The sequence below is a fragment of the Rattus norvegicus genome, chromosome 10 (assembly GCF_021556685.1).
Source record: "Rattus norvegicus strain SHRSP/BbbUtx chromosome 10, alternate assembly SHRSP_T2T, whole genome shotgun sequence".
Lineage (NCBI taxonomy): Eukaryota > Metazoa > Chordata > Mammalia > Rodentia > Muridae > Rattus > Rattus norvegicus.
The window spans coordinates 77,654,227-77,681,689 of NC_141543.1; the positions used below are offsets into that span (position 1 = coordinate 77,654,227).

At 48.1% G+C, this 27,463-nt stretch overlaps 1 protein-coding gene across 1 annotated transcript in view; it reads right to left on the reverse strand.

Annotated features, from left to right (window-relative positions):
* Window positions 1-27,463, reverse strand: part of Ypel2 (yippee-like 2) — a 57,568-nt gene that overhangs the window by 5,779 nt on the left and 24,326 nt on the right. The window contains 2 exon segments of the mRNA NM_001108286.2: window positions 2,570-2,678; window positions 4,289-4,332. Coding sequence (NP_001101756.2) covers window positions 2,570-2,678; window positions 4,289-4,332 — 153 coding nt within the window.

Consider the following 27,463-nt stretch of genomic DNA (forward strand, 5'->3'; position numbering starts at 1 on the left):
CAAAACATTGATATGAACTACAGGTTTTTTGTTTGTTTGTTTTTTGTTTTTGTTTTTCAAGACAGGGTCTCTCTGTGTATCCCTGGCTGTTCTGGAACTCAGAGGTTGGTCTGTTTCTGCCTCCCAAGTGCTAGGATCAGAGGCAGGCGCTTCCACAGCCTAGTGGGGCATTACTAGAGAACTACAACTTCTATTTCAGAACCCGGAATTTAAGTGTCTTGTTGAGTGAAGAATCAATCTACAAAGTGAGGAGGAAGAGCCCAGAGAATGTGCGAACACTCCATACACACAACTGTGGATTCAGCAGAATTTCCCTGATACTTCATTGTTCCCTGGCACCGTGTATGACTCTGTGTGTGTGTGTGTGTGTGTGTGTGTGTGTGTGTGTGTGTGTGTGTGTGTGTGTGTTGTGTGTCTGGAGAGTAAGAATACCAGGGTGAGTTTTACTTAGCTACCAAGGGGCATTCCGGAAAGGATACAGCCTGGGCTACACAGTGAGTCCCCAGCCACCCTGTGATACAGGGCTTTCCTAGTAAATAGAATTAAGGAAAAACAAATCCACCTGCCCACCGGCACCCATGACGGTGGCACTGGACTCCAGCAAGAAGAGTCAGTAATCTGGTCAGTCTCTGAAACTGCTCACGTAACCAACTGATTAGTTACTCAGTCAGTGTCTATAGCAGAGGTTCTCAACCTATAGGTCACAAGCCCTCGGGCAAACCTCCAAAAATATTCACGTCATCATTCAGAACAGCAGCAAAATCAACAGTCATACGGTAGCAACAAAAATGATTTTATGCGGGGCTGGAGGGATGGCTCAGTGGTTAAGAACACCGACTGCTCTTCCGGAGGTCCTGAGTTCAAATCCCAGCAACCACATGGTGGCTCACAACCATCTGTAATGAGATCTGATGCCCTCTTCTGGTGTGTCTGAAGATAGCTACAGTGTACTTATATATAATAAATAAATAAAATACTTAAAAAAATGATTTTATGCTTGGAGGGTCATCACAACATGTGGGTCACAGCATTAGGAAGGTTGAGAGCCACTGCTCTGTGAGGGCTGTTCCATAGGTTTGTTAAAATACCAATATTGAGGAGAACAGAATCGGGTATACCAAGGTGATCAATACAGGCATCAGATGCTCCCTACCGTCCTCCCCACCATTGTGATAGGCAGTGGATGCCATCTTTTCCCCTCTCCTGAGGCTGGGGATCAAACTCAGGGCTGCTAGGCAAGTGCTCTCTACAGCACTCGCTCGCATTAAGTTTCTAGGCAACGGCTTTTTTATAAAATTGTCAGATCACCCAACCTGAACCTCAAGCAACAAATGAAAAACCAACTCAGGGTTATCTCCTCCTCTCATCCAGCATCTCACTGGATGAAGCAGCCCTGGGATCAACAGAACTGCAATCACGTACATGGTGGTACGTATTCGCAATGACTGCTTGTGGGGGACTGAAGAGAAAGGACCCAATTTTCAGGCCAATCTGGCCCTTAGTGAGACCTAACACCACTGCCACCTCACAGCCCCATTTATTTCCCTGAATAAACTTTTATTTATTATTTTTAGAGATTTTATTAGTTCCACAGCAAGGTCAAGCTCCTCCTCCCACCTACTCCCAAATGTTAAAACCACAGGCTTGCACCGCCATGGCCGGGTGGCGCTGTATTGATTAGCCCAGAAAAGGCTGAGTGTGAGCAAAAAAGGTCAGTTAAGAGACAGGGCCCCGTGGGAACCTCATTCTGCTGCTTAGACGGCATTTAAACTAGCTGGTAGCTGTGGAAGCATTGACCATACTTTTGCAGTGACTCAAAGGATACCCACTCAGTTCTGTATCTTGTTAGATGGCTGGCTGACTGGCTATTTCCTGAAACAGGGTTTCATGTGATCCGTCTGGGCCTGTCACCTACCTGCTTTAACCTCTGAAGTGGATGGATTATAAGTGTGTAGGACCACGTTTGGATAGCTGTTTATTTTTGTGTATACATATATACTGGTTTGGGGTCCATGTGTGTGTTTATGTGTGAGAGAAAGAAAAAATGGACGTGTGTTAGCTAGAGGGTTAATGTCAAGTGTCTTTCTCAGTGACTTTTTGGAGAATGTCTCTCACTGACTCAGGAGCTCACTGACCGGCTAGACTGGATGCCCCCAGGATTCTCCTGGTTTATGCCTACCCAGCTCTGGGATTACACACATGTATGGCTGCACCCAGCTTTTACCAAGGGTGCTGGGGGTCGGAACTCAAGTTCTCATGTTTATGGACAAGCATTTTGCCGGCTGAGCCATTTCCCCAGTGCGTTGTTACACAGTAAGCGTTCAGGAAATGCTTTAAGGTCCTGTTAATAAATAAATACGCACATGAACTCCCACAGAACTGTTCTAGGGCAGGTGAAGGAATGAACAGGAGGACTCAGTTACCTATCTCAGTCAAAGGCACGAACTCCCAGGGCCCAGGGCAGCCTTGGAAGAAAGCATCCCTTAACAGGAAGCCTTTTGGTATCTATCCCTCATGGCCCCCTCCCTCCCGCAGAGCCCCCTCCCTCCCTGGCCCTTTCTGTACTTACATATTTCCAGCCCAAAGTGGTTTTGCAGTTTTCACAGTAAATGTCTGCCACGGCATGTAGTCCTGTTAGCAACACCCGCTCTTCTGCAGGCCCACAGCCCACATTAACTCTATGCCAAACAGAGAGAGAGAGAGAGCGAGTGAGCGAGCGGGTGGTTAGTCAGAAGGATAAACAACCATTAGTCATTCAAGCTGAGCTGCTGGCAAAAACCGACTGGACAAGGCTACTCCCAGGGAAGCCAACAGGGAGAAAGAAGAAGCTGGTCTAAAACTGAAATGAAAAACATCCATCTCCTCAAAGGTAACCACATGGAACTGTGGGAATAAATCCTAGATCTGCAAGACCGACTTCTGTGGGCTGACCAAAATAGCACTGGGTGACAGTTTGCTTAGGATTTACATTTTCTGACACAGACTTTTAATCTTGTAACTAAAGAAAAGAAAATTCACATTACACTTCCTTGTTGAGGGGTGGACACATGCATGCTGTGGTGCATGTGTGGAAACAAGGACAACTTTGGGGATGGGTTCTCTCCCCCTAGAGTAAGCTTAGATTTCTAGAGCTCTAACCCTGTTGTCTGTCAGGCTTGGCAGCACCACCTCAGCCATCCCTTCTTCCCTAATCTCGTGACTGAAAGGGAGGGTCACAGCCTTGAGACGTCCACGGGGGTACAGAGGACTAAAGGATACCTGAGACAGTGAGCAAGACCATGTGTTTCCGTCCTTATCATAAGGGCGACTAAGCCTGGAGTATCACCCATGCTTTACAGAATGCCTGTTGCAAGGAAATGTGCTAGATTTCCTTTCACGGTTTATCACGGCCTGTGAGCTCTGTCTTCCTCTCCCAGTCAGAGGCTGTGAATCTCATGTCCATGGCAACAACAGGCAGGGTCAACATCCTCTGTGAAGGGATGAGGCTCTTCTCAAGCCTTCCCCCTAACACACACACACACACACACACACACACACACACACACACACACACACACACATACAAAATAACACAAACACTCAATAACACAAACACACATACACACTAACACACACATAATAACACACACAAACACACACAATAACTAACACACACACTAACACATACACACAAACACACATACAATAACACACACACTAACACATACAATCACACACACAATAACACAAACACTCAATAACACATACAATAACACATTAACACACACACTAACACTCAATAACACACACTAACACATACAATAAATAACACACACGCAATAACACACACTAACACACACATACAATAACACACTAACACACACAAACACATACACATACAATCACACACACACAATAACACACACACAAACACAAACACATACATATACAATCACACACACACAATCACACACACACACACACACACACACACACACACACACACACACACACACACTCGCCCATCACAAATCTCAGGTCTGGCTGACCCTCATGCTGAAGCTCTAGCAGAGGCCCCTCTAAGTCTTCCCTGGGGAAAGATCCAGTGCCGGAAACACTGTATCGAGCACATTATTTTTAGCTGGAGATGCTGCCAACAAAATCCCCCTAAGGTAACTGACTACCAGCTGTTAATGGGAATGCCCCTAAGGATGTTATTATTATTAATATTACTAAGGCAGAGGTCATTACTGAATCAGAAGTGCCTTCCCCGCCCCTCAAGACAGATACCCCAGTCAGAGACACTCACACTGAGTTGAAGAGGTAGGCTCGCCCTTGACTTCCCTGGAAGGACTGAAATACAAGAAGACAAATCAATAGTTAGACATCCATGTTACTTATTTGGGAAGCTGATTCCAAACCCGACCTTCCATGCAGAAGGGAGCATGTGGCCAGCAAGGAGTCTAGCTGGCAGATGGCATGAGGCATGAGAAGGTGAAGACAGAATAAACAGTTCAGAGATTAAGGCAGTCCACACATATGGGCTATTTTTTTTTACCAGCTCAGGTGACTTGAGGGACAGGGGTACAGATATAAGAGAGTAGCCAGGCTGGTGTGGTGGTGCACTTGGGAAGCTGTGGCCGACCTGGGACATGCTGAGAAAGTTGATCTTTATTTAACAATGCAACTCCAGGTAATTAAATACCCCTCCGTTCTTGACATTGCCTGACAACTCACTGGGAGAATTAATCAGCACTACCTTTCCTGGTTTGATCTGACCAGCTCAGTGCTGGCCGCAGCTTCACACAGTGGATGGGCATGGAAAACCGGTACAGACACTCTGGTTTGCCCTCTTCTTACTCAGACCCCAGCATGAAAACCTGCAGTCTTGCCTTGCTCCTGGTCAGTTCTACCCGCCACAGCAGTTCCAGTGCTACGTGGGGACTCTAGGGCTTCTCGTCTGCTGTGTAAGTGGTCTCAGTGATGCCCACTGAGCAGAATTCTCATTTCAACCTCTAGCTTGGCCTGCCTTCTTTCTGGCTTGTCAGTGGCAGAGGTGACAGGACAGGACAGAAAGGAGCCATGCAATCTGGCATCTACCTCCATTAGCCCAGGCCTTGCTGGGGTTTCCCTCCTCTGGTCTCACTGAGCCCTCCATGTTCCTTCTGAATTGCTGCTGGCATTTTTAACGTGGTATGACAACTGTATCCCAATTTAACTTCCTAGTCAGCTCTGGGGGGGTGGGGTGGGGGAAAGAGTATAAAAACAGACAAGGAAACAAGGAACTCTGAAGAAATCTGGGGCGTCTAGCTGACAGATGACTAGGAAGCACCAGATGGGGGACTCAGATCTGTGCCTAAGACGGCTATTCTGTCAGGAGTGCAGGTCTTCAGGGTCAGGTGGCCAGAGAAAGGCCGACTTCCTGTGGAGAAACTGCTGACAAACAGCTGGATTGCTGGATGCCTTCCTGCCCAGGTGCAGCTCGAGGAGCAACAGAGATTCAGCAGCTGCTGTCCAGACCTGAACCTCGCTTGTGAGACAGCCCAGGGGGCATAAGACCTCCCTCCCAGGCACGATGAAGCTGCTCTAGGAACCATGACCTCTAAAACTGAACACAAAGTCTAGACTGCACAAACTGCCCGAGGGAACGAAAGCTGCCCACTTAGTGACTCCCTCTCTTCTCCTCCAACACTGTGCCCTAGGCTCTAGTCCAGGTTTACCCGGCAGCTTTGCCCACCCTGTTCTCTGACCTTCCCAGAAAGACACAAAGCAACACCTGCGTTCCTGATGCGCCAGGTGCTTTCCTTTTTCTTTGCATCTGGATTTAAATTTTTTAATCAAATTCTTTCTCTATGGTGAGTCTCAGAGGTATGGCTCGAGGCTTCAGGCTCTCCCCAAACCCCGCAACATGTGACTCTGGCACATAATAATTGCTTATTTTATTTTGAAGAGTCTCACTAGGTGGCCCAGACTGGCCTTGAACTCCCAGTAATCCTCCTGCTCCAGCCTCCATAATCCATTATGGGTGTGAGCCATTACAGCCAGCTCAGTCACCATATAAACGTATTCCATTTTTTTCTAATGCTTTTCTTTAAACACTACTGGGGTACATTATTACATGAGTTCTGATGTCTGTATGCCTAGGAAGCCATCGCCACAACCAAGAGTAAGTAAGGATAATCACCAGGCCTGGTGGCAGTGGCTTATAGAACATTTCAGAAAACCAGCTCTGTTTTTGAGGCAGATCACTGGTGCATTTGGGTAGGCTCAAGACATGGGCCACACTGCACCTGGCCCAGCTCTTAGTTGAGGACAAACTAGTCTACATTAGAGTGTTCCCAGGCTAGTGAGGTAACGCAGTGAGGCAAAAGCGAAGGGCAGAGTACTGACCATTCACCTACCCCAGGATTTCCTTGGGCCTCTGAGTCTACCGTTCCCTCTGCTCTGCGTCACTTTCTCCACTATGGCTCCACAGGCAAACCCTGCTGCTTTCTGTCTGCCAAACGTGTAGTTTTGCTAGGTTTTTTACTCAGAGTTATAGATGGTTGTGAGTCATTTGATGTGGGTGCTGGGAACTGAACCCAGGTCCTCTGTAAGAGCAGCAAATGTTCTTACCAAGGAGCCATTATCTCCAGCCTGTAGCACAGTTCTTTTGGAAATTATCCATGCTGTATTAAAAACCAGTTTATTCCTTTTCTTTATTTTGTGCCAGGGTTTCATGTACATAAAACTCAGGCTTCCACAGACTCCCTACACAGCAGCTGTCCTCCTCCTGTCTCCAGCTCTCAGGTGCTGGGATTACAGCATGTAATACCATTCTACCTCTTCCTGAGTTTTTGTGTTTTAAGAATGACCAGAGCTTGGTGTGGTGTCACACACCTTTAATTCCAGCATGTGGCAGGCAGAGGCAGGCAGATTTCTGAGTTCAAAGCTAGCCTGGTCTATAGAATGTGTTCCAGGACAGCCCTCAGAGCTACACAGTGAAACCCTGTCTCAAAAAACCAAAAACAGAATGATCAGAGAAGCCAGTCATGGTACATGCTTTAATCCTGAAAGCGGATCTCTTGGGGGATGGGGTTGGGGGTCTGAGGGCAGCCAGAGCTACAAAGCAAGGCCCTATCTCAAACAACAACAAAAAGATAAGAAAGGGTAATGGGGGCGGGGGGGGGGGGGGCAGAACCAACTAGTCAACATGTAAATGTATAAAATGGCCAAAAGGTAAAATTGCCAATAACATGAAACGTGATATAAAATAAAGCAATATAATTTAAAAGTTTACTTATGTATACAGATATTTTGTCTGCCTGTATGTCTGCACACCATAAGAGGCATTAGAATGTGAGCCGCCATGTGGTTGCTGGGAATTGAACTCAGGACCTCGGAGGAGCAGCTGGTGCTCTTAACCAGTGAACCGTCTCTCCAGCCCCGTATAAAATTCTTACGTTCACATTCCCTCCAGCGGTGCATTCACAGAATCCACGTACACGCACCTTAAACGGATGCTTGGTGCTTTGCTGCAAGGTCACTTGCACTGGGGATGCCCATATGCTTCAGGGCATTGCCTAGGAGTAACCAGCGCCAGTCTGACACAGACTAAAATTCCTAGAGAGCAGGAGCGGAGGGGAGGATGGGTGGGCAATGAAAACAACCTTCTCAGGTTCACAGGTGGCTCACAGGTATGCCAGGACCGTTCTGCCACGCATGTCTGGTGAGAGTGTGCTGGCAGAAGTCCGGGTCCTGCCAAGGGTTCTGGTCGCAGGCATGGCTGTCCTGGTGGGAACACTTCCTCAGGTAAGGCTGTAGAAGCAGCATCTGCTACCCCGGTTCCTCAGCCTGGCAGCCATAGCCAGATGTTTTATTTTATTTATTTATTTTTTTTATTTTTTTGAGGCATACGTCTGGACGCTCTTCTACCATGGCTTCCACTACCCTGGGGACCCTGCCAACTGAACATCTATGATGAGGAAAACAGACACTGAGAACAACAGGCTTCTTGCAAATAGACACAGACAAGAATAGCCCGGCTGGGCCACTGTATCCTGTGGGGCCCAGCCTAGCCCAGCACAACCTGGCACAGCCTGGTGTTCCCGTGGGTGGGGGTGGTGCTGAGGTGGGGAAGCCGAAAGGGAGCTAAGGAAGCAACTGAAATGAAGCAAACAGAGTTCAGACAGGAGATGCGGAACAGACTGTCAGACACATTTGTTTGCTGTCATTACTGCCTGGCAACAAAGCAGCTCTCTCCCATGTTGTGTGTCAGCCGAGGCTGGTGTGCAGGCCTTCACGAGGGGTTTTTCGGTTTTGTTTTCTTTCCAGCCACACAAAACTTTTCTCCTATCCCTTACAGTACAGCACTGGTTATGGGCCCAACCCTTCCAGCCAGCTCAAAGAAACGGAAAGGGCTTTGACTTTCCTGTTTGGTAGCCAAAACCACTCATTTCTGGCCCTGTCAGGAGTCTGGAAGGCAGCGATTCCTTTTTAAAGTAGAATGGCTGGAGCCCGGTGTGGTGGTACACATCTGTTAACGAGGCAGCAGGAATGCAGGTTTGAGGCCAGTGTGGGCTACACAGCAAGCCCCTGTCTCAAAATGAGTGAAACAAACAGGCTTCTGGCTTGGCAGCACAGAGCTGTAATGGCAGTGGAGGTTAGCAGGGGTGCGGGGAGCAGGTGTGACCTCTGGGAGTGGACGGAGCTCATCTAAGGTATGAATAACTCGACACCCCGGAAGTCACAGGTTCCAAATCTGACAGAACAGCTCCCACTTGATGGGAATCACAAGGCAGTGGGCAGAACAAGGTGAGCCAAACCAAAGTTTCTGTCTCACCGAAGGCTTCTCAGGAGGCCTGAGGGAAGAGATGAAAAGCTGACTCGATCCCTCAAGCCTCTTCTTCTTTGGTAAATTTGATCTTTTGGTCTTAAAAAAAAATTAGTTTTTGTGTCCAAGTGTTTATATAGGTTTGTACACATGCACCACACCTGTGCCTGGTGCCCAGAGGTCAGAAGAGGGCATCAGATCCCCTGGAACTAAAGTTATGGATGGCTGTGCTCCATCATGGGGGTGCTGGGAATCAAATCCAGGTCCAACACAAGAACACCAAGTACTTTGACAGCTCAATCCTTCTCCAGTCTCTCAGAATGACAAAGGTCATAGCCCCCCTCTTTGCAACTAAAGTGAGAGAGAGAGAGAGATATCAGAGGTATCAACCTGGGATAGAATAGGAGATTCTGAGTCAATACTTGAGACATAAAAAGGATGGGAACATGACTTAAATATCATACTCAGCAGATCTTGGTACAGTCACAGGTCGTACAATCATTACTAAGTCCAGAGCGTTCTCATACACCAAAAAGAAATCTCACAGCGCCAGCAGCCAACCATCCTTTCTCTCTCTTGCCTCAGCCTCCGATAGCCAGGTTCATTTCTGGCTAGCGCTGCACAAGGGCACTGTACGTAAGGTGGTTACAGCATCTCACCGGGATGGTCTCGGAACAAAGGAGATTAGTGAGATCTTTTCCCTTGGAATTTTGGCTGGCGCCACCCCTGACCCAGCAGGAAACAGATGTGGTCTGTTATGAGAAAGGGTCAGGTCAGCCACTTTCCTATTATTCCATCTCATTCTTTTCTCTATCATTAATGTCATGGGTTTTCTAGTGTCATTGCAACCGGCTGGACCCGGAGCAAACAGCCTGGACCTCACCCATGATCAAGCATAAGGAGAGGTGGAAGAGTGGGGAGTGGTGAACAACGCTAGAAACACCCAGAATCAGAACTCAAGTGCAGTTTAAAGAAAACAGACGATTAGCTAAGCAGGGGACTTCTCCCATCATTTCTACAAGAACCAAAGGAAACGGACTTCCATGGAAACAGGGGAGACGGCTTAATTATAAAGGAATTTCCTGACTGTGATTTCCACACTGGGACATAGGTTACCAGGAAAGACCGGGATAAAGTAAAGCCATTTTCGTATCTTCATGACTTACCCCGAGTTTCACATAGGGATCTAGAAACCTCAGTGGGGAGAAACCTGGCATGATGACCGTGCCTGTACTCCCGGCACCCGGAGGCAGAGGCAGATGATGAGCCGAGTACCATGTGACCTCGAGCTACAATAGGGAGACTGTCAAACAGAAGGAAAGGAACTCCTGCAGGATGGCCTCCTGGAGGTCCCTCCTCCATGCCTTTGGCTTATGGGTCTGTCTCATTTACCCTCACAGTCTTTTAAGCACACAGAGGAAGGGGTGGTGGTGGTGGTGGTGGAAGGGACTGGTTCTGAAGGAAGGGGTGCACAGGAGGATTGGAGATCTTGGGGGCTTCCATCCACTGCTGGAAGGCAGAGTCAGATGATGCCCCTGCTTACAGTCCAGTGTGCCTGGTGAGAAGAGGTAAAGAGGATGCTGGCAGCTTTGGTGCCTAGGAAACCTTGGACCAGGCTCGCTGGCTGCACATCCTGGGTAAGTCACTTCTGAGCCCCGGGTACCCATATGCAGAAGGGTTTTGAAAACAGTGCTTACTCCATGATGTACTAGACAAGGAGATGTGATCGTTAAGTGCATGTGTGTATACAGTAGGTATGCAGCCTGCTTCATAGATCTTAATAAGCGCTGCCTTGGTAAGTGTTTCCTTTCACATAACTATAACTTTTAGGGAACTCACGACAGGCCTCTCAGACTCCCTTCCAAATTGCCTTTGAGCTCAGACCCCACAGGCTCTTTCCTCAACTGTCCTAGGGCCTCAGATACACTTGGTGACTATGGTTCTCTGCTGAACTAAGGGCAGGCTAAGTGTCCCAGTCTGTGGCGGTGGGTTTGAGTGGTAAATCCCCATGTAAACATAACCAGCCAGTGAGAAGACAGATGTTGCCAGCTCGAAGCGGTCCTCAGTCCCTTCCCTACCCCAGAGAAAGGAGGACTAGAAAATGCTGTCTTCAGCTCCACAGACTAGAGGATGTCCAAAATCACACACCCTGTCCCCTAGGACAAAGGCTGGCGAGTCACCCTCACAAGGCCTGCTTAGGAAAGTGACCTTTTCTGAACTGGCCACTGGGGGTGGTGGAATGATATAATGGCAGCCAGCCACTGGACCCTTTGCAATTCAAATACAACACCAAAAACTTTCAAGAGAGCATTCATGTTGGACCTCCAAGCCATGGGGCCTTTGGAAGTAATCCAGAGTCGCTATTATCTAAAGACACTATGCTCTGAGTGTAAACATCCATATCTGTATCATAAATCAACATTTAAAATATATTAAACAATATAAAAATTAAAATACCTGCTGACTTCTATTTCAGTCTGCACTACTCCCAAAGTCCATGGGGTGCTTGCTAATGAAATATCTTAGAGTCCTAAGGATAACTGTGAAGCCTGTGGCTAAGTCCAACAGACTCCTAAAGAAAAAGCTTCCAGCACCTTCCAAGGCTAAGGCCACATGCTCTACGCAACAAACAAAATAAAACAAACTAGCAAATGGACAAACAGACAAACACCCATGCTTTCTAAATGTTTTTAGCAATTGCTGCAGTGAAATGGAGAGAATTAATGCTTGAGATTGGAATGGTTCACTCTAAGGAAGTGGGGGAGTAAGGCTCAGCTAAGTCTGATGACGAGTTCATTCCCCAGGTCACATGGCAGAGAGAACCACACAGTAAGTTAAAACGTAGTAAAATCTTTAAAAGTGGGCAGACTGTGATCTGAACATGAAATCCTCTGAGCAGAATGATGAGGAAATTAAGTTGCCCCTACCACCCACTTTACAGATACAGAAAACACAAAGCGGTAAATAGGTAAGTAAGTAAATAGGGAAGCGCTGAGGACTGAACCGTATGTGAGAGGCTCTGGCAATTGGCTCTGTAAAAGGGCATTGTATACATGACATCCTAAAGTCTCAAACAAATGCACTGTTCTCAAGCTCTGGGGTTACCTACCCGTCACAGTGCACGTTATAGATTCCACTTCCAAAACAGAGCTTAAGTAAAGCCCAGAGCCTACAGGAACCTCCCAGCTCCCCACAGTTTGTGTTGGTCAAGGTCAGGATGGAAGCCTCTATATGGCTTCTGACTTCAAGTCCCAAGATTTCCCTAGCCGGCTCACAGGGGAAAGCTGTCTCTTTAATGACGAGGGATGGGTCGAGCTGTCAGAACTGCTGAAATCTCATAGGCTACTCAACGCCTCTGCTCTGATGCCGTACTTACCTAACGGTACAAATTTAATCATCGCGCTCAAGTGAGCTTACCCTCAAGGAAGACAGCACACAGTTCAAGTCTTTAGGATTACGCACTGTGAATTAACGAATTCGAGTTCTGACTTAACCAGTCGACTTCCTATGAGTTTTGTTACAGTGAACCAGTTCAGAGTTTGTTAGCTCTGAGTAAACGAAAAAGAAAACAAGAACTTGATTTATGGGCCTACAGTATTTAAGGCTCAGTGAGGACCACCCAGGGAATGCTCTGCGCCCAGACTAAAAACAGCTTCTCCAGCTCACTACCGAATGATTATTGCACAACACTTGAAATAAATAATTCAAAGCTAAGAAGTTAGCTTTTAGCTTTTTAGCTCCTTAAAAAATCCTTTCCTTGGCAAAGAAGGATTAGAAGACTGTTTGGGACTTGTACACAGCAAGCGCTCCAGTAACCACGGTCCCTTTAAAGTCTGTGTAGGCTGTGCTTAAGCGTGTTCTGGAAGCCTTCCAAACACATAGGACTTTATCGTGTTTATTTCATAGACCCACATGGTTCTTGCCTGAAATGCAACCAATTCAACACCTAAGCAGACTTACCACCTTCCGAGCCAACCCATGTTAGGCCGATTGATCCTACACTGCCAAATTCCTCAAACAAGCTGAGTGAGCCCTTTTCTCTTAGAGCTGCCTGAATTTTGCAGCCTGGCATCCTTTGCTACTTTAACTTCTTGGGTTGTCTATCTGGCTACATCAAGCGCCTGTGGTCTAAACGCTCAGCAGTTTGGCTGGACATACTTTTAATCCCAGAACCTGAAGGGCAGAGGCAGACAGACAGATCTGAGTTCTAGGCTAGCCTGGTCTACATGACTAGTTCCAGGCCATCCACAGCCTGATAATAGAACCCTGTCTCAATATCTCTTGTCTATGTCTGTGTGTATGCCTGTGTGTCTGTATGTGTATGTGTGTCTCTCTGTGTATCTGTGTCTGGGTGTGTATGTGTCTGTGTATGTCTGTGTGGTCAATATGTGTGTCTGTGTATGTGTATGTCTGTGTGACTTTGTGTCTATCTGTGTCTGTGTTTATGTCTGTTTGTTTCTCTCTCTCTCTGTGTATATGTGTCTATGTATGTTTGTATGTCTGTATGTGTGTGTGACTATGTGTGTGTGGCTGTTGGGAGGGCAGTTGTCTAAGCATAGAAGACCTGGTGACAGAACTAACTAGGCTTGTGTAAATACCCTGTGATATCTGTACAAGGCTGAAATCTTCTAGGGACAAATTTCTTAGAACATTTTGTTGACACATGACTGTGCTTGGGCGAGAGTGACTTAATTCATCATGAGGTTCATGTGTCTGGTCCCCAGCAGTTCTTCCTCTATGCACTGGGACGACAATGTCCACTTTCCTTCAGTTTCCTTTCCATTTTCTATGCACAGCTGGGCTTTTCACCTTCCTGCCCACGTTCTATGTCTGTGCCTCACTTCCAGCCCTAGATGCTCAACACCCGCTTCTCTTCCTGAAGATGCTAATCAACTTACAAGGCTTTACTTACAAGTAACCGTGCTTCAGGTTGGGTCAAACCTAAGAGGCTGATAGAAATGTCCTTTCCCACCCTGGCAGCTGTCCAGCTTACACTGTTATCAGTATATTCTTACCTCCAGCTTCTACAACCACATAGCTTTAGGGACTGGGTTTAGGGGGGCTGAATGATACAGTCACGACGTCAGACATGTGATTGCATGACATCATGATCAACAGTTGTGAGGAGAAACTAAAGCAAAAGGAGTCCCACAAACCCAAGTCTACCTTGGCAATGCACTAAATTCCCGGCCAGCCTCAATTCCAGAAAGAAATCCTGAGTTCAGGGGGATCTCTATGAGCATGAGACCTCATCTACATCGTGAGTTCAAGGACAGCCAGAGCTACATAGTGAGATCCTTTCTCAGCATGGGGAAAAAAGGGGGATGGGGAGGAGAGGAGGGTCCCTGCAAGAGTCTCAACATGGACATGCAGAAACCAGGTAGAGCGCATAAATGCTTGCTAAAGGGCAAACAGCTGAAAACACAAAAGACTCCTGGTACAGAACTTGACTGGAACAGAATAACCAGGTGATCTCCTATCCAAGCCAGGAAAGGCTCCACAACTGCCTCTACAGGACAGAGTCCCTAACGCTCTGAACACTGCGTAATCTGTGAACTGGGGGAAGGGAGCTGACAAGGTCTCTTACAGGGCAAACCTGAGCCCATATTCTGTAAAGACAGCTGCCCCACACACTGAGAATTTCTGACTCTGACCTTCCTGCAAGTTTGTGAACTTCCTCCTTGTGTCTATGCTGCTCACTGGCTGGCCTAACTGATGACTCCTTCCTTAGGGCTCTCAGATAGGGAAACTAAAATTCCTGCCATCTACTCTGTGTTCAATTTCCTTGGTCAACACCAAAGTATTGGGCTCACTGTGAAGAATCAGGCACTGGAAGCTCATTTCCTAGTCAAAAGACAGAGAACTGAGGATGTCTAAATGACCAGCAAGGGAGGGAGGGGCCTGTGTGGTCATATGACGGTCACATGAAGAGCATACTGGTGTCCTTCATTTAAAGCTGCAGGACCGGCTGGGTGCCATGGAGGGTTTCAGCTAGTTGTCTGTCCTGAAGGTGCTTACTGCAATCTGGCCCAGCAGGAGACAGGCCGGAAATACATAAATAGGTGATCTCACCTCAACCACCTGAGGGCACCAGAACAGGTTGAGCCATTTGTGGGCAAAGTGAACACACACACACACACACACACACACACACACACACACACACACACACACACACACACCTACCTTATATCCCCACAGTTTTATACCAACAGGACATGGTATTAACTTTTTCACATGTGTTCATTTATTTTGTGAATGTGTGTACATACGGCAGTCAGAGGACAATTCCCAGAAATCAGTTTCCCCTCTTCTACTCTACAGGTGGTGAGGATGAAAACCAGACTTGGTGGCAGGCACCTTTAGCTGCTGAGCCGTCTTGTAATGGTTTCTATCTGCATTTTGTGGGTGGGGAAAGGTCTGGGGCCTGGGCCATTCTTAGACCCCAGAGAAGCCTTGATTCTTTTCAGTCATCTGTATATTGGTCTGTAAGTGTTGTGTATTGTGTACACTTCCAAACACTGGGCTTTCGAATTGCTTCCTTCCTCAGCTTCCATGGCTGATGGGTTTGGACAAGGTGCGCGCTGACAGAGGGGTAGGCAAGCAGAGCTTGTTAGCTTTTCAACAGGGTCCAGCCAGCTGGACCAAGGAGTGGGTGTTTCCATACAAACTGCACCCCTCTCATGTTGCTGAGGGCCAGGACAGTAAGCCCTGGTGTTTTACATGTCAGTTAGAGCCTCTGATTAGGTCTAGCAAGGGACTCAATTAGCATCATGGAAACACAGAGCAGATTTCAGAAGAAAGGTCAGCCACAAGCCCAAGCATTTGCTGTCAGCCATCTGCCGGGCAGGAAGTGCTCCTCAGATCTATTTTTAATCATCTTCCCTAGGCTCAGGCTCCTGGGAAAGCACAGAGGCTGGGGTTATTCAGAGACAAACATTTAATTGCCACCTTTCCACACACATCTGAAAACAGTCTCAGGATACTCAAGAACAACTCAGACATGGAGGCCCAGTTCTTGGATTCTGTCATTCTGGCCTGGACCCACAAGGTCATTCTTTTGATAGCCATGGGTCACTCCCTGGAAAAGTCTCCAGGCTGACTGGCTTACAACTCTACTTAGGTAACTTTGTGGATCTCTATAACCAGGTTCTAGGTACTGGGTAACTGGGACTCTTGGCCTAGGAGTACATGGCTATTCCCCACAGCAGGCCTGCATCGTGACCTGTGCGGTCTCCTCATTGCCGCCTTCTTTACACATTTTTGTCTCATCAGAAAGGTAAATTAAAACCCGTGCAGCCAGGCAGAAACTGAGTTCATTACTCAGAACACGGGAAAGGGTAGAGGAAGAGAAGAGGTTTCACCTCCTCTCCCTGCAGCAGGTCTATCTAATATCTGTCCACTGGCTTCTCCTTCCTGTTCCAGCCACATGAGTGTCTCAGTTCAGCCCGGCCCAGGGAACTGGACAGAAAATCTGGTATGACCAGGGCAGATTTTACAGAAACAGGGAGCCCCTGTGGCCGAGAACCACACCTCAGAGTTGCCTCGTCTCTTGATTCAAACTTCAGCCTCCAATTTCTACCCTGAGGTAAAGCTTCAGCATGTACACAACTGGGTCCCAGCCAAGTCAGGTTCCAGCTGCCAGCAGAGGCCTGGAGCTAGCTTCGCGTCACTACCACCCTGCCCAACCTGGCACTGTGCCCATTGACTTCGGGGGGCCGGGGGCAGGAGGTACCCACCTCCCCACCCTCCTCTTCCCTCCTCTCAGGAGCTTATCTATCGGTGAGCAGCAAGTAGGAAAAGGTAAGCTGAGAAAGAGCACTTGGCTGGCTACAGGACCTCAGCCTGAGGTGTGAAACAGGAGACTGGGCACTGGGGAAACAGCAGCACTGGCTGGGCCAGAGGGGAGGGAGGAAGGCAATGAATGGGCAAGCCTGTGCCTTACAGAAACAGACTCCCTTGGGCTGGGTGCTGGAATCCTAACCCCTCAGTGATGGGGGAACTCTGCTCCAGTGAGCTGAAGTATACATGTGGGGAATTGGGGGGTGGGGTAGGGGGAGGGCAATCCAAAGGTCACTCCCCTGACCTAGTTGGACCACAGTTAATTAAGGCTCCCAAGCCCTGCTGACTCTTCACGTCTGGTTTCTGGAAAGAAGGGAGTTAATCAGCAAACAATTTAAGAAAGGTATAACTGTCTACCCCTGCAGAGGATCATGGGTTCCCTCTCTACCCTTCTGAGCCGTGGATCTCAGCCAAAAACAAAAAACAAAAACAAAGAAACAAAACGCCCTATTTAAAAGGGGGGTGGGAGCTGGGGCAGGGGGTGAGGGTGGTGAGATCATCTGAGAGCTCCAGGACACGCACATAGTTGAAGAGGAAAACCAAAGATCCAAACTGTCTTCTGACATCACACGGGATGCAGCAGGCACACCAAACATATACTTTACCCTCACACAGAGAGGGAAAACAAACGGCCTAAGATAAATAAGCAGAGCTGGGCCTGCTGGGCCACACCGTCAATCCCAGCACTCTGGAGGCAGAGGTGGGATGAGTTCCGGGCTGTCTATGTTCTACAGTAAGACCTTGTCTCTACAAAGCTATGTATGGGCTAAGGGGCTGATGGGTCAGAGATAAGGCGGCTGCTCTTATAAGAAGATCTGGGGATGGCAGTGCCCACCTGTAACCACGGCGATAGTGAATGACAGGTGGTGTGGGGTGAGGGGAGGAAAAGACACGGCTGAGATCAGGCAAATTCAGGGGATTTGCAGCTGGCCAGCCTTTCCTAACTACCAGGCTCTGGGTTTCTTTCTACATGTTCTTGCACAGGCAGACTCAGTGCACGCACATACATAGAAGGACGATGCTATTTTTTTTTTAAAGTAACGGAAGAAGCTTAAGTGTGGGGGCTACAATGTATACCCTTTAATCATTCAGGAAGCCTTAACTCGGGAAGTTAGGGACCTTGGGCCCGGGCCCTGAGAGCCTCCAGGCCACATAGGGAGCCTTTATAAAGGTCTGCCACGGCCTGTAGTTGGCAAAAGATTTACCTGACTGCTGTTTAGCTGATGTCAGGGGGTGACAGAGCCTGATTATTAATTATAAAGAGCCATGGCACATTATCAATGCCTTATCTTCTGCTATACATGACCAGCAAGCAAGGTGAGTCAACTCAAAGCCCTAGGCAAACAGTTTATTGAAGCTGAGGGGAAGTAGGATTTTCCTGAAACTGGCCTTGCTATAATACTCCCACCTGTTTCTAGTCAGATTGTATTGTTACCCCCCTCAAAGCCATTTAATGGTTTCCTACACAGCACACAAAATTGACTCTAACCTCCTTCTGCTCTGTGACCCACACCTGCAGACCTCCTGCTTCCAAGACAGGCTCTGCTCATCTGCCTTACCCGTGGTTTCCCAAGCATGACTCTATGACATGCTCCACTCAGAATGGACTCCTGTCCTATACACACAGCTAAAGTTCACCTCTATGCTGTATGCAGAACAAGCAGAGCCTGTGTGTGCTCAGCCTACTTTATAACAATTTAGCTGTTTGTCTAACCAGAGCATGAGCTGTCTATAGGGTGAATTCTATTCTGGCTGCCTCAACAGCCCCAGAACTGCATCCAGCAGTGTTCACTGTCTGCTTAGTGGTTAGGGAGGTTCAGAGACTTGTCCAGTGCAACACTGAAAACTTAGTGCAAAGCCAGGCCTCAAGTAGAAGTAACCTAACCTTTCAATTCAGGATTTTGAAAATGGCACCACTGACTCTTTACCCAATAGGGCCGTACAATGTTTTCCAGTTAGAACGAGGAGTCTATTTAATCTGGCTTGGTCACCAGCTTAACCCTATGGTGGGAAAAAGTCCAGCCAGCGGAGTGGAATTTTCCATACAGTTGCCTCGATTCCCTATGCTATCCATGCCGTGCTAACGGTTGGAGCCCTGTGCGGCCACTCCCCCAACTCACTTCACAATGGTCATCTCAACCATCTACCCCAGGCATTAGCAAGGACCCGGAAGCCCAGACCCACTCATGTTGTTTGTAAATGAAGCTTCGGTGGGGCTCTGACACTGTTTGTTGATGTTTTTTAAGACCATGGAGGTTGGCCATTAAGAGGATAGGCTCAGCAAAGCCTAATGCTTACTATCTTTACAGAAAGTCTTGTAGACCCTTGGCTTCAACCCAAAGAGGAGAGGCTCAAGACTCTAGAGAGCCCCTCCCTCCTGGAGACAGGCTCCCCACTCTCAACCCCCACCTCCCCCTTTGTGAGCTCAGTTTTTTTGAATGAAGTCATTTCTTTTTTTAGCACTGTTTGCAAGCCTGGGATGCACGCTAGCCCCGTTTAGAGACATACAGGAGCCTGAGTACCTAGCACATGACCTGGCACCTAATGGTGCTCAATAAATGTTTACTGAATAAGCCAGGGCTTGGGAAGCCAGCCAGGCTAGCCCTGAACCAAAGCCCATCCCCCTGTCAGTTTCAAGGTGACCAATCACACAGGTGGCTGGCAGCAGCCTGGTGACCTAGATGTGCCAGGGCTTATCTTATCGGCTTTCCTTCTTCCTCATGTACTTACCCAGCACCCCGCCCCCACAGTGCCCAGGGCGGAATGGCCTGTTGTTTTCACAGAGAGGCAGACGGGCAGGGAGGAGCTTTCCTCCCCCACAGATAGACTTTGCGTTTCTTCTTTCTCCTGGTGAGGGGAGGATGAAGAAATATGATTTCATTTGCTTCCTGCCCTCAGGTTTCCTGGGTGAAATCTGTCTGGAATAAGCCTCCTGGGTACCCTTCCTGTCATTCGGAGTTTTCAGCATGGAAAGTGAAAAAGGAGCCTAGGGTGGGCTTGGGTGACTTTTAGAAGGTCCAGAGTTATGAGTAAAGCAGCCATTAGCTAACAGGGAGAGGCCCAGCCCTGAGAACAAGCCAGCCTCCCCAAACAGGAGCAAGCAGCAGGCAGTTGTGCTAGGCTGAACTAGCACAGGCTGGCACTGCAGGATGGCCCGGGGAAAGCTGTGAGCACTGGGGCATCTCATGGAAGACGATCAGGACAGCATGGAGGTGCCGGCTTCTCAGCACCAGCTCTGGGTGAGGGCCCCCATTTTGGCTGCTACGCACTGGGTAACTGGACCAGCTCAGGGAGGCCCAGACTCTTTTCTGTGTGCTATGGCATCCCTAAGTCTAAGAGCCAAGGAGGAGGCTCGAAGCAGCAGCTCTCCTGCTGGCCTCTTTTTTTCACATCCATGGATGTTTCTCTATCCATCTGTTGGGAAACCGATGCTAAAAAAAGAAAAAAAAGAAAAATGTTCTTAATGGGGCCAACACTAACATGGAGGAAAGGGGCTCCAGGCTCCTCAAAGATGGTCAATCTCCTACTGATGGTTGGTTATAAGCTGCCCCCCAAAAGATCCGCAGGGAGAGGAGCCATAGGATGAGGGCGACAACACACCTGCTATGCCCCCTGACATTACTGTGGTGTTTGTGGACCAGTGGATCCTGCTGTTTTTAGCAGCAGCTGGTGGTGTTATCTCCTCCCCGCCCCCCTTCCCTCCTCTGACTCAGTGCCCAGACACCAGCTATAGGCCAGGGAGGAGAGAGCAGAGTCTGGCTGCTCTGACCTCTAAGATAATACTTGGGATCACCAGGTCAAACCCTCCCCCTTAGTAGTTTTGCTGAATTTTGGGAACAAAGATAACCGTTTTTGCTTTGGTTTTGTTTTGCTTTTTAAGATAAAGAAATGTCCTCTTTCAAAAAAAAAAAAAAAATCAAAAGACCCCAACCCTCACACATCCACCCTGAAGCCTCACAGAAGGAGGCAAACTGACAAGATATTCCCAGCTAGGGATGCAAAGCCAGCCTGGAAACCCTCTTCAGGGGCCAGAGCAGCAGTTGTCACAGTAGAGTGACCACCTCTGTAACAGGCTGAAATGTGGGTCAAAAGCAAAACAGAAGGAACCAAACTCACAGATGAGGTGGAAAGGCTGGGAGACCCTCCGCTGCTGAGACGAGGCACAAGTGCTGGTCCAAGGAGCTGCTGTCCAGCTACCTTCAAGTTGTAAAGACAACACACTCCACGACTGCATAAGGAGCCCTTCACTGAGGATACCTGGTGGCCACCATGCAAGAGCCAAGACTTGACACAAAGAATAAAATCAAAAGGCCCTCCTCCTTTTCTCTCTCTCTGGGCCTTGGTTTCCTAATCCATAAAAGGAGAGAGCTCAGGTTCAAAGGCATTCAGTTCTAAAGTTCTGAGGGCTTTTAGGACCTCATTAGGAAACAAGGCAATTACGCGTAAGAAGTCCATCTATCTGCTGGGGGTGCAGGGTGTGGACCCGTTATCCCAGAACTCAGAGACTGAGACAGGAGGATCCAGCCTGGCCCAGACTACACATGGAGGCTCTCCATAGCACGGGGGCGGGGGTTAAAAACCAGGCAGTTCTGTAACGATTCGATTCAAAGCAGGGAGTCTTACAGGTCAGGCTGAGTTCCTATCAAACAACCTCAGCTGGTCTTCAAGAATGGGACGAGATTTCATGTAGTAGGATGGTGCTGGCCTAGCATGGGTGAGGTCCTAGGTTCCATTCCAAGATCCACCCCCACTCCTCCAATCTATGGAAATTAAGCGGAGGAGCAGGGAAGATTCCAGCTTGGGCTGTGTAGGGTGGTATCTACCATCGATACTTCTAAATAACCAAAGGTCAGCAAAGGCCAAAAGGAGCGGCCCAGGCCACACAGGCTGTACTGAAAAGAACTGGGCGGGTCCAGATTTGGCTCCTCTGTAACCTTGGCCTCAGGCATGTCACGTAATGCCTACCTAGAAGGGCTGTTGTAAAGAGACATCTGGAACAGTCTGACAGGCTGCACATAGCCAACAGAGTGATGTAAATTTCTTAGGTCATCTTTTTTTTTTTTTTAAATGATGCCCACACCAGTTTCATTAGTAACATTCTTCATTCAGCCTTTTGCAGTGATCCTTGTTCTCCCCATGTCTCACCTAAGATCACTGGCCCTCACTGCAAGAACCATGCTGGCTTCATCTCCTCATCCCTACCCCCTAGATCAAGTGTTTAGAGAAGTATTAATTATTCAGGTTGGGTCTGGGATTCTACCCCTATAATCCTAGCACCAGGCAGGTTAAGGCAGAGGGTCCCAGGACAACATTGACAATGTATCAAGACTGTCTTTAAAGAGGGTGGGACTGAACAAAAGAAATAAAATACTGAACAAACTGTATGAGGACTCTGTTCAGGTCCTCCAAGTCTAGCAGCCAAACCAGCAGTGGTATAGCTTTGTCATTCGAGGCCACAGGAAGAGGCTGGGCTAGGGAGAAATGACAGGGGCGGGGCAGGCTTACAGCGGTCTTGTTCCCAAACGTGAACACTCCTGAGAAAGTGTCTTGTCAGGAGGAGTGATGGTGCCTACCTGTAATCTCAGCAAGAGGCTGAAGCAGGAGAGTAATTGCAAGCCTGAGCCTACACTATATAGAGTTCTAGGCCGGCCTGGGCTACAGAGCAAACCCTTGTGTCCAAAGAAAAAGTGTAAGTGTATGCCCACCACCCCCACCCCAATTTTGAAGGGAAATATAAGCTTATGGATAGCCGTCCAAATATTAACATAAAGCCCAATCTCAGGGGTACAGTCAGGTAAAACCCAATCTTGGGGTACAGTCTGGGATCTTGGGGTACATTCTGGTACATATCTGTCAGCCAGAGAACAGCCTTGCAGCACACGCCTCATTTGATCAAGTCAACATCTCTTTTTGGTATTTAAAGGATCAACACAGAAAGGATCTCATCTGAGCCCCTTTGTATTCTGGTTCCCTGCAGTCCGTAAGGCACAGACTATCAGTCCTGTCCCCAGAGAGCCCTTGATGACAGATGGTGAGTAACACAGGTGCCGGGTCATTTGCTTTCCCAGGGAGCAACAGTGAGGCCAGCGCAACTCTCATCTGAAGAGTCAACCGATACCCCTGTTCATGCCTAAAAGTGAAGGGGCATTGTTTCAACCACGGTATGCATCTGCGTGTGCCCGGCAGCAGTCCACAGTGGAGTCCTGAACTGCCATGCAGTTTCCAGAACATTCAGACCACAGCAGAGGAGCGGGGGACAGAATGAAGCTGCCGCTTCGGCCCCTCCTCAGCTGGCTCATCTTCCACAGCACAGCAACACTCACTGTAAGCCGGCCACAGCATGACTTACTACGTGCCTTAAGTTAGGGTTGACTGCTGTGAACAAACACCATGACTAAGGCAGCTCTTACAAGGACGACATTTAACTGGAGCTGGCTTACAGGCTCAGAGGTTCAGGCCATTATCATCAAGGCTGACACATGGCAGCACCTAGGCAGGCCTGGTGCAGGAAGGAGGAGCTGAGGGTCTTCATCTGAAGGCTGCTAACAGGATACTGACCTCCAGGCAGCTAGGATGAGGGTCTTAAAGCCCACTCCCACGGCAACACACCTACTCCAACAGGGTCACACCTTCTAATAGTGGCACTCGCTGGTCTGAGCACATACAAACCATCACACCCAGTGTTCAGTAACATCACACTGCCAACAGGATGAAGCCTCAGCTTCCAGCAAAATGGCTTCAGCCTTCTCATTTGATCTCTTTTCATTCATCAACCTAGAAGAGCTTCTCTCTGCAGGACAGCCTGTGTACATGCTGCCCCTCTCACCATTTCTAATGTTTCTAAGCACAGAGGGGTGAAGGCGTCCTGCCTCAGTTTCCTAAGAGCTGGGATGATTGCCAGGCATGAGCCCCCCCACCTAGTTCACAGACACTCCTCACAGCCGGAACCGCACTCTCCATGTAGACAGGGGTTCACCTGGTTTCTTTACTTGCTCAGCCGACAGCAAATACCCAACAGAGCTGCCTTCCTATAATCACATGGGTAATTTCAGGGACACCAGGCTCCAGGGACTGGGACTCTGGTGAAAACCTGCCTCCTAGTGCTAGTCTTATTACTGCCATCTTGAAGGGCAGTGCTGATGCCAGAGTAACATGGCATCACACCACCCCGTCAAGTAACACACGGGACTAATGGGACACCGATGTCGTCATATGGGTGATGACTGTTTTCAGGAGAAACTTAAGGGCAAGTACAAACTTTCCCAGGCATGAGCCTATTGTCTCCTTGAGGATCAGAGCTCCTCGATGAAATCCTTGCCAGCAGTGACCTCCTATCTGCTTGCACAGCCCGGCAGAGAGGAAGCTCTGTGTTTATGTGCATTAGTGCAACTCAGGAGAAAGTGCAAGCTCGGTCCCCACTGTCATCACAGGATCAGCCTGGTCTGTGGCTCACAGCGTTTACAGGTCCCAAATGTCGTTTACCAAGAAGTGCTGCATTCCAACCAAGTCAAAGAATCTTCTGTTCAGATTTCTTTTACCCGACACACACACACACACACACACACACACACACACACACACACACACACACACAGACATTCAGGCTGAGGAGACAGGTTTTGCTGCACAGGCTGGGGGACCTGAGTCTGAACCTCACAACTCATATAAAAAAATCTGGGTGTGAAGGGGAGGACAAAAAAGCTGGGTGTGGAATGAATGAAAAATACATAAATAAGTAAGACAGGTGTGGTGGTATGCTGCATTTGTAATTCCTCCGACTGGGAGGCAGAGGCAGGGAGATTACTGGAGCTCGATGGCTAGACAGTCAGCCACTCAGCCAAGCCTAATCAGTGAGTTCTAGGCCAGAAAGAGACAAAGTGAACAACAGTTGAGGAATAACACTGAAGACTGACCTCTGGCCTCCACATGGAAGCACAGCACAAAGACGTGGACACACAGACAGACAGACAGACAGACGGACAGAGACAGAGGGAGGTATGGGGCAGCAGGGGGAAAGAATCTTTAAAAAGAAAAACACACAAGTCACGCAGCAATGGTTCAAGCACCTGTTTCTGAGAGCCTTTTAATTACTGGGGTACACACTGGGGTACACCTGCAGCCCTGGTACTCAAAAACTTTTATGAGCTAGATATTTATTTGTAGATTGAACTTCAATCCTTTGTTTTTTCCCCATTGTCAATAGAAATACTAATTGTATTTCAGTGTTTTTTTTTTTTTAAACCAAATAAAGCATATATCCATTGGACTTAAAAAAAAAAAAAAAAACTGCAAGGGGCTGGGGAGATGGCTCAGCAGTTAAGAGAATTGTTCGTTTGGCAAAGGACTACTCAAAACCAGAACTCCAGTTACAGGGGTCCAGAGGCCTCCGCAGGCACCAGACACACATAGTACACATACACTCAGGCAAACACATACACGCTCAAATTAGAGTTCAACGAGATTTGCAAGCTAGAGACAGCGGATAAAGGACTAGTTGGTGAGGGCTGTGTTATATATGGAAATGTTCCTTATGCATTACTACTGTCTATGGGAACACATACCAGCACTGTTAACAGCCCAGTGTCTCCCCTGCTTTCAGTTTTACCTAAAGCAAAGGAAATGCAAGAATTTTCTATTCTTCTATATTCTTCATGTGATTTTTTTTTTCTTTTTGAAATAGGATTCTGTGTAGTTCAGGATGGCTTCAAACTTGCTATGTAGCCAAGGATGACCTTTGAACTTCCTGACCCTTCTGTCTCCATTCACCAGTGCTGGAATTACAGGCCGACTGCCATATATCTGTGGTTCTGGGGATCTAATGTAGGGCTTCCTACATGATCGTTTAAACATTCTAGACACATCCTCTGCTCAGGACCTTAGTACCACAGTGCAGCAGTTCTCAACCTGTGGTTGTAACCTTTTGACCCTTTCACAAGGGTCGCTTAAGATCATCCCATATATCAGATATTTCACTATGATGATTCATACCAGTAGCAAAATTACAGTTGTGCAAGTAGCAGTGGAAATAATTTCACAGTTGAGGGTCACCACCACATAAGGAACTGTATTACAGGGTCATGGCACTGGGAAGGTTGAGGAGCATCTGCTTTAGAGTATTTATTAAAAGCACAAAGTGTTGGGCAGAAGAAACTAAGAGAAGCGAAGTCTGCCTTGACAGGATGGTCAGCAGGATGGGGCATCTCTGTGCTGCCAATCAGCACCCCACCATATCTGTATCTGTACCTTATAGGCCACCGCACTGCAACAAGGGGACAAAGTCTTGCTGGGAACCATAGGTGTCAATGCTAGGGCTCAAAGGCACCTCTGGCAGCCACAAGATCAATACAGCTGTAGCGCACATTGCCCTCCTGACTCTTCGCAAAGCAGTGCTTCATCTAATCTCTTGGCAGGAAGAAAGAGTTCAAATGCCACCATAGCCAGTCCGAGGAACACCAAAACCCCACCTCCCCAGCCTAACCTCAGAAGGATTGCCAGAAGCCAGAAGGCAAGTCAGCTTCAGACCCCTCACACAGAACATGGCTCAGGCTGAGACAGAGGTCCCTGGTTCAGAGGCAGCGTGACCTAAGGCTGGTTTACAGCCTCACTCTGACTAAGACTAGACAGTCTTGCAGTCCCAGAGCACCTCTGTCTCCAGAATATAATCAGACCCAAAGATCTAACAAAACAGTAACAAGTAGGTTGGGGTGGTGAGCAAAATATTTCTCCTTTCCACCTGCCCTGGACACACACCCACCCAATAGCCTCCCACAATGCCCTCCCTTCCGATAAGGATCAAGTCTTGGAATGAAGTCACAAATTCCCAAACGCCCTGCTGCTCAGTTGAGGGTTGGCAGGAGGACAGCAAGGGGAGAGGCCTCCACACAAAGGCTCTGTGAAGCTGGACTTTGTTGTGCAGCCTGTAAATCTTGACTTCTTGGGAGGTTGAGGCAGAAGGAGTCACTGATCCCGGTGGGATCCATTATTATTTTAAGTGTATTTTTATGCTGACTGGGGCTGGCAACATTAAGAACAATAGTGCAAGCAATTCTTCATGCCAACTCAAAATACCTCTGCAGACGAACACCCCAGCATGTGGGCCATACCACCCTCAAGAAAGAGATTGTAGGAGGCCTTAGCACATTCTCTAGATGGTTCCATTATCAATTCAAACTTCCCCCCTCCCACAGTCCAGAGCCTGTGTTACTGCCTCTAGACACACGGGGCTGTCAACTGTCCTTTCCCTAAATCCGATGCCTCTGCATCAGGTCTTGATGGAAAACTCCTGACTTCAGCAGAATATCCCTCCCTGCTTTACACTTGGAATGGTAAGGCCAAGAGAAGAAATTCATAATTTATGCTTTATGCTGCAAAGATCTTTGTTGTTCACAGTCCACCCGATCGCATCTGAGTTGTGTGGCAACCCAGTGAGGTAAGGCTGCTGCTCCCTTCCCAGTGAGGTATGCCTCGCTATGGAGACAGCACCTGGAGACACAGACCAAATGCTAGTTACCTGCCACTTGATATGGTCTCAGTGTCTACCCATCCCCCAATCGCATTGAAATAGATGTATTATTAGGACATGTGGCTTTTAGGAAGTTATTAGGCCATGAAGGCAGAGCCCTCATAAGCGAGATTGTTTTCAGTATAAAGGGGCTAGAACAAGCCAAGCACAGCAGCACACGCCCTGTATACCTGGAAGCAGAAAGGCCTCGCTGTTAAAGACCATAGATAAGAGGCAACTGTCAAGACTGTCTCCAAGCATATATACAATACAGTAATGAAGAAATAAGCTGGAGGAAGATCTCTTGCCCCTCCCACATAAGGCCACAC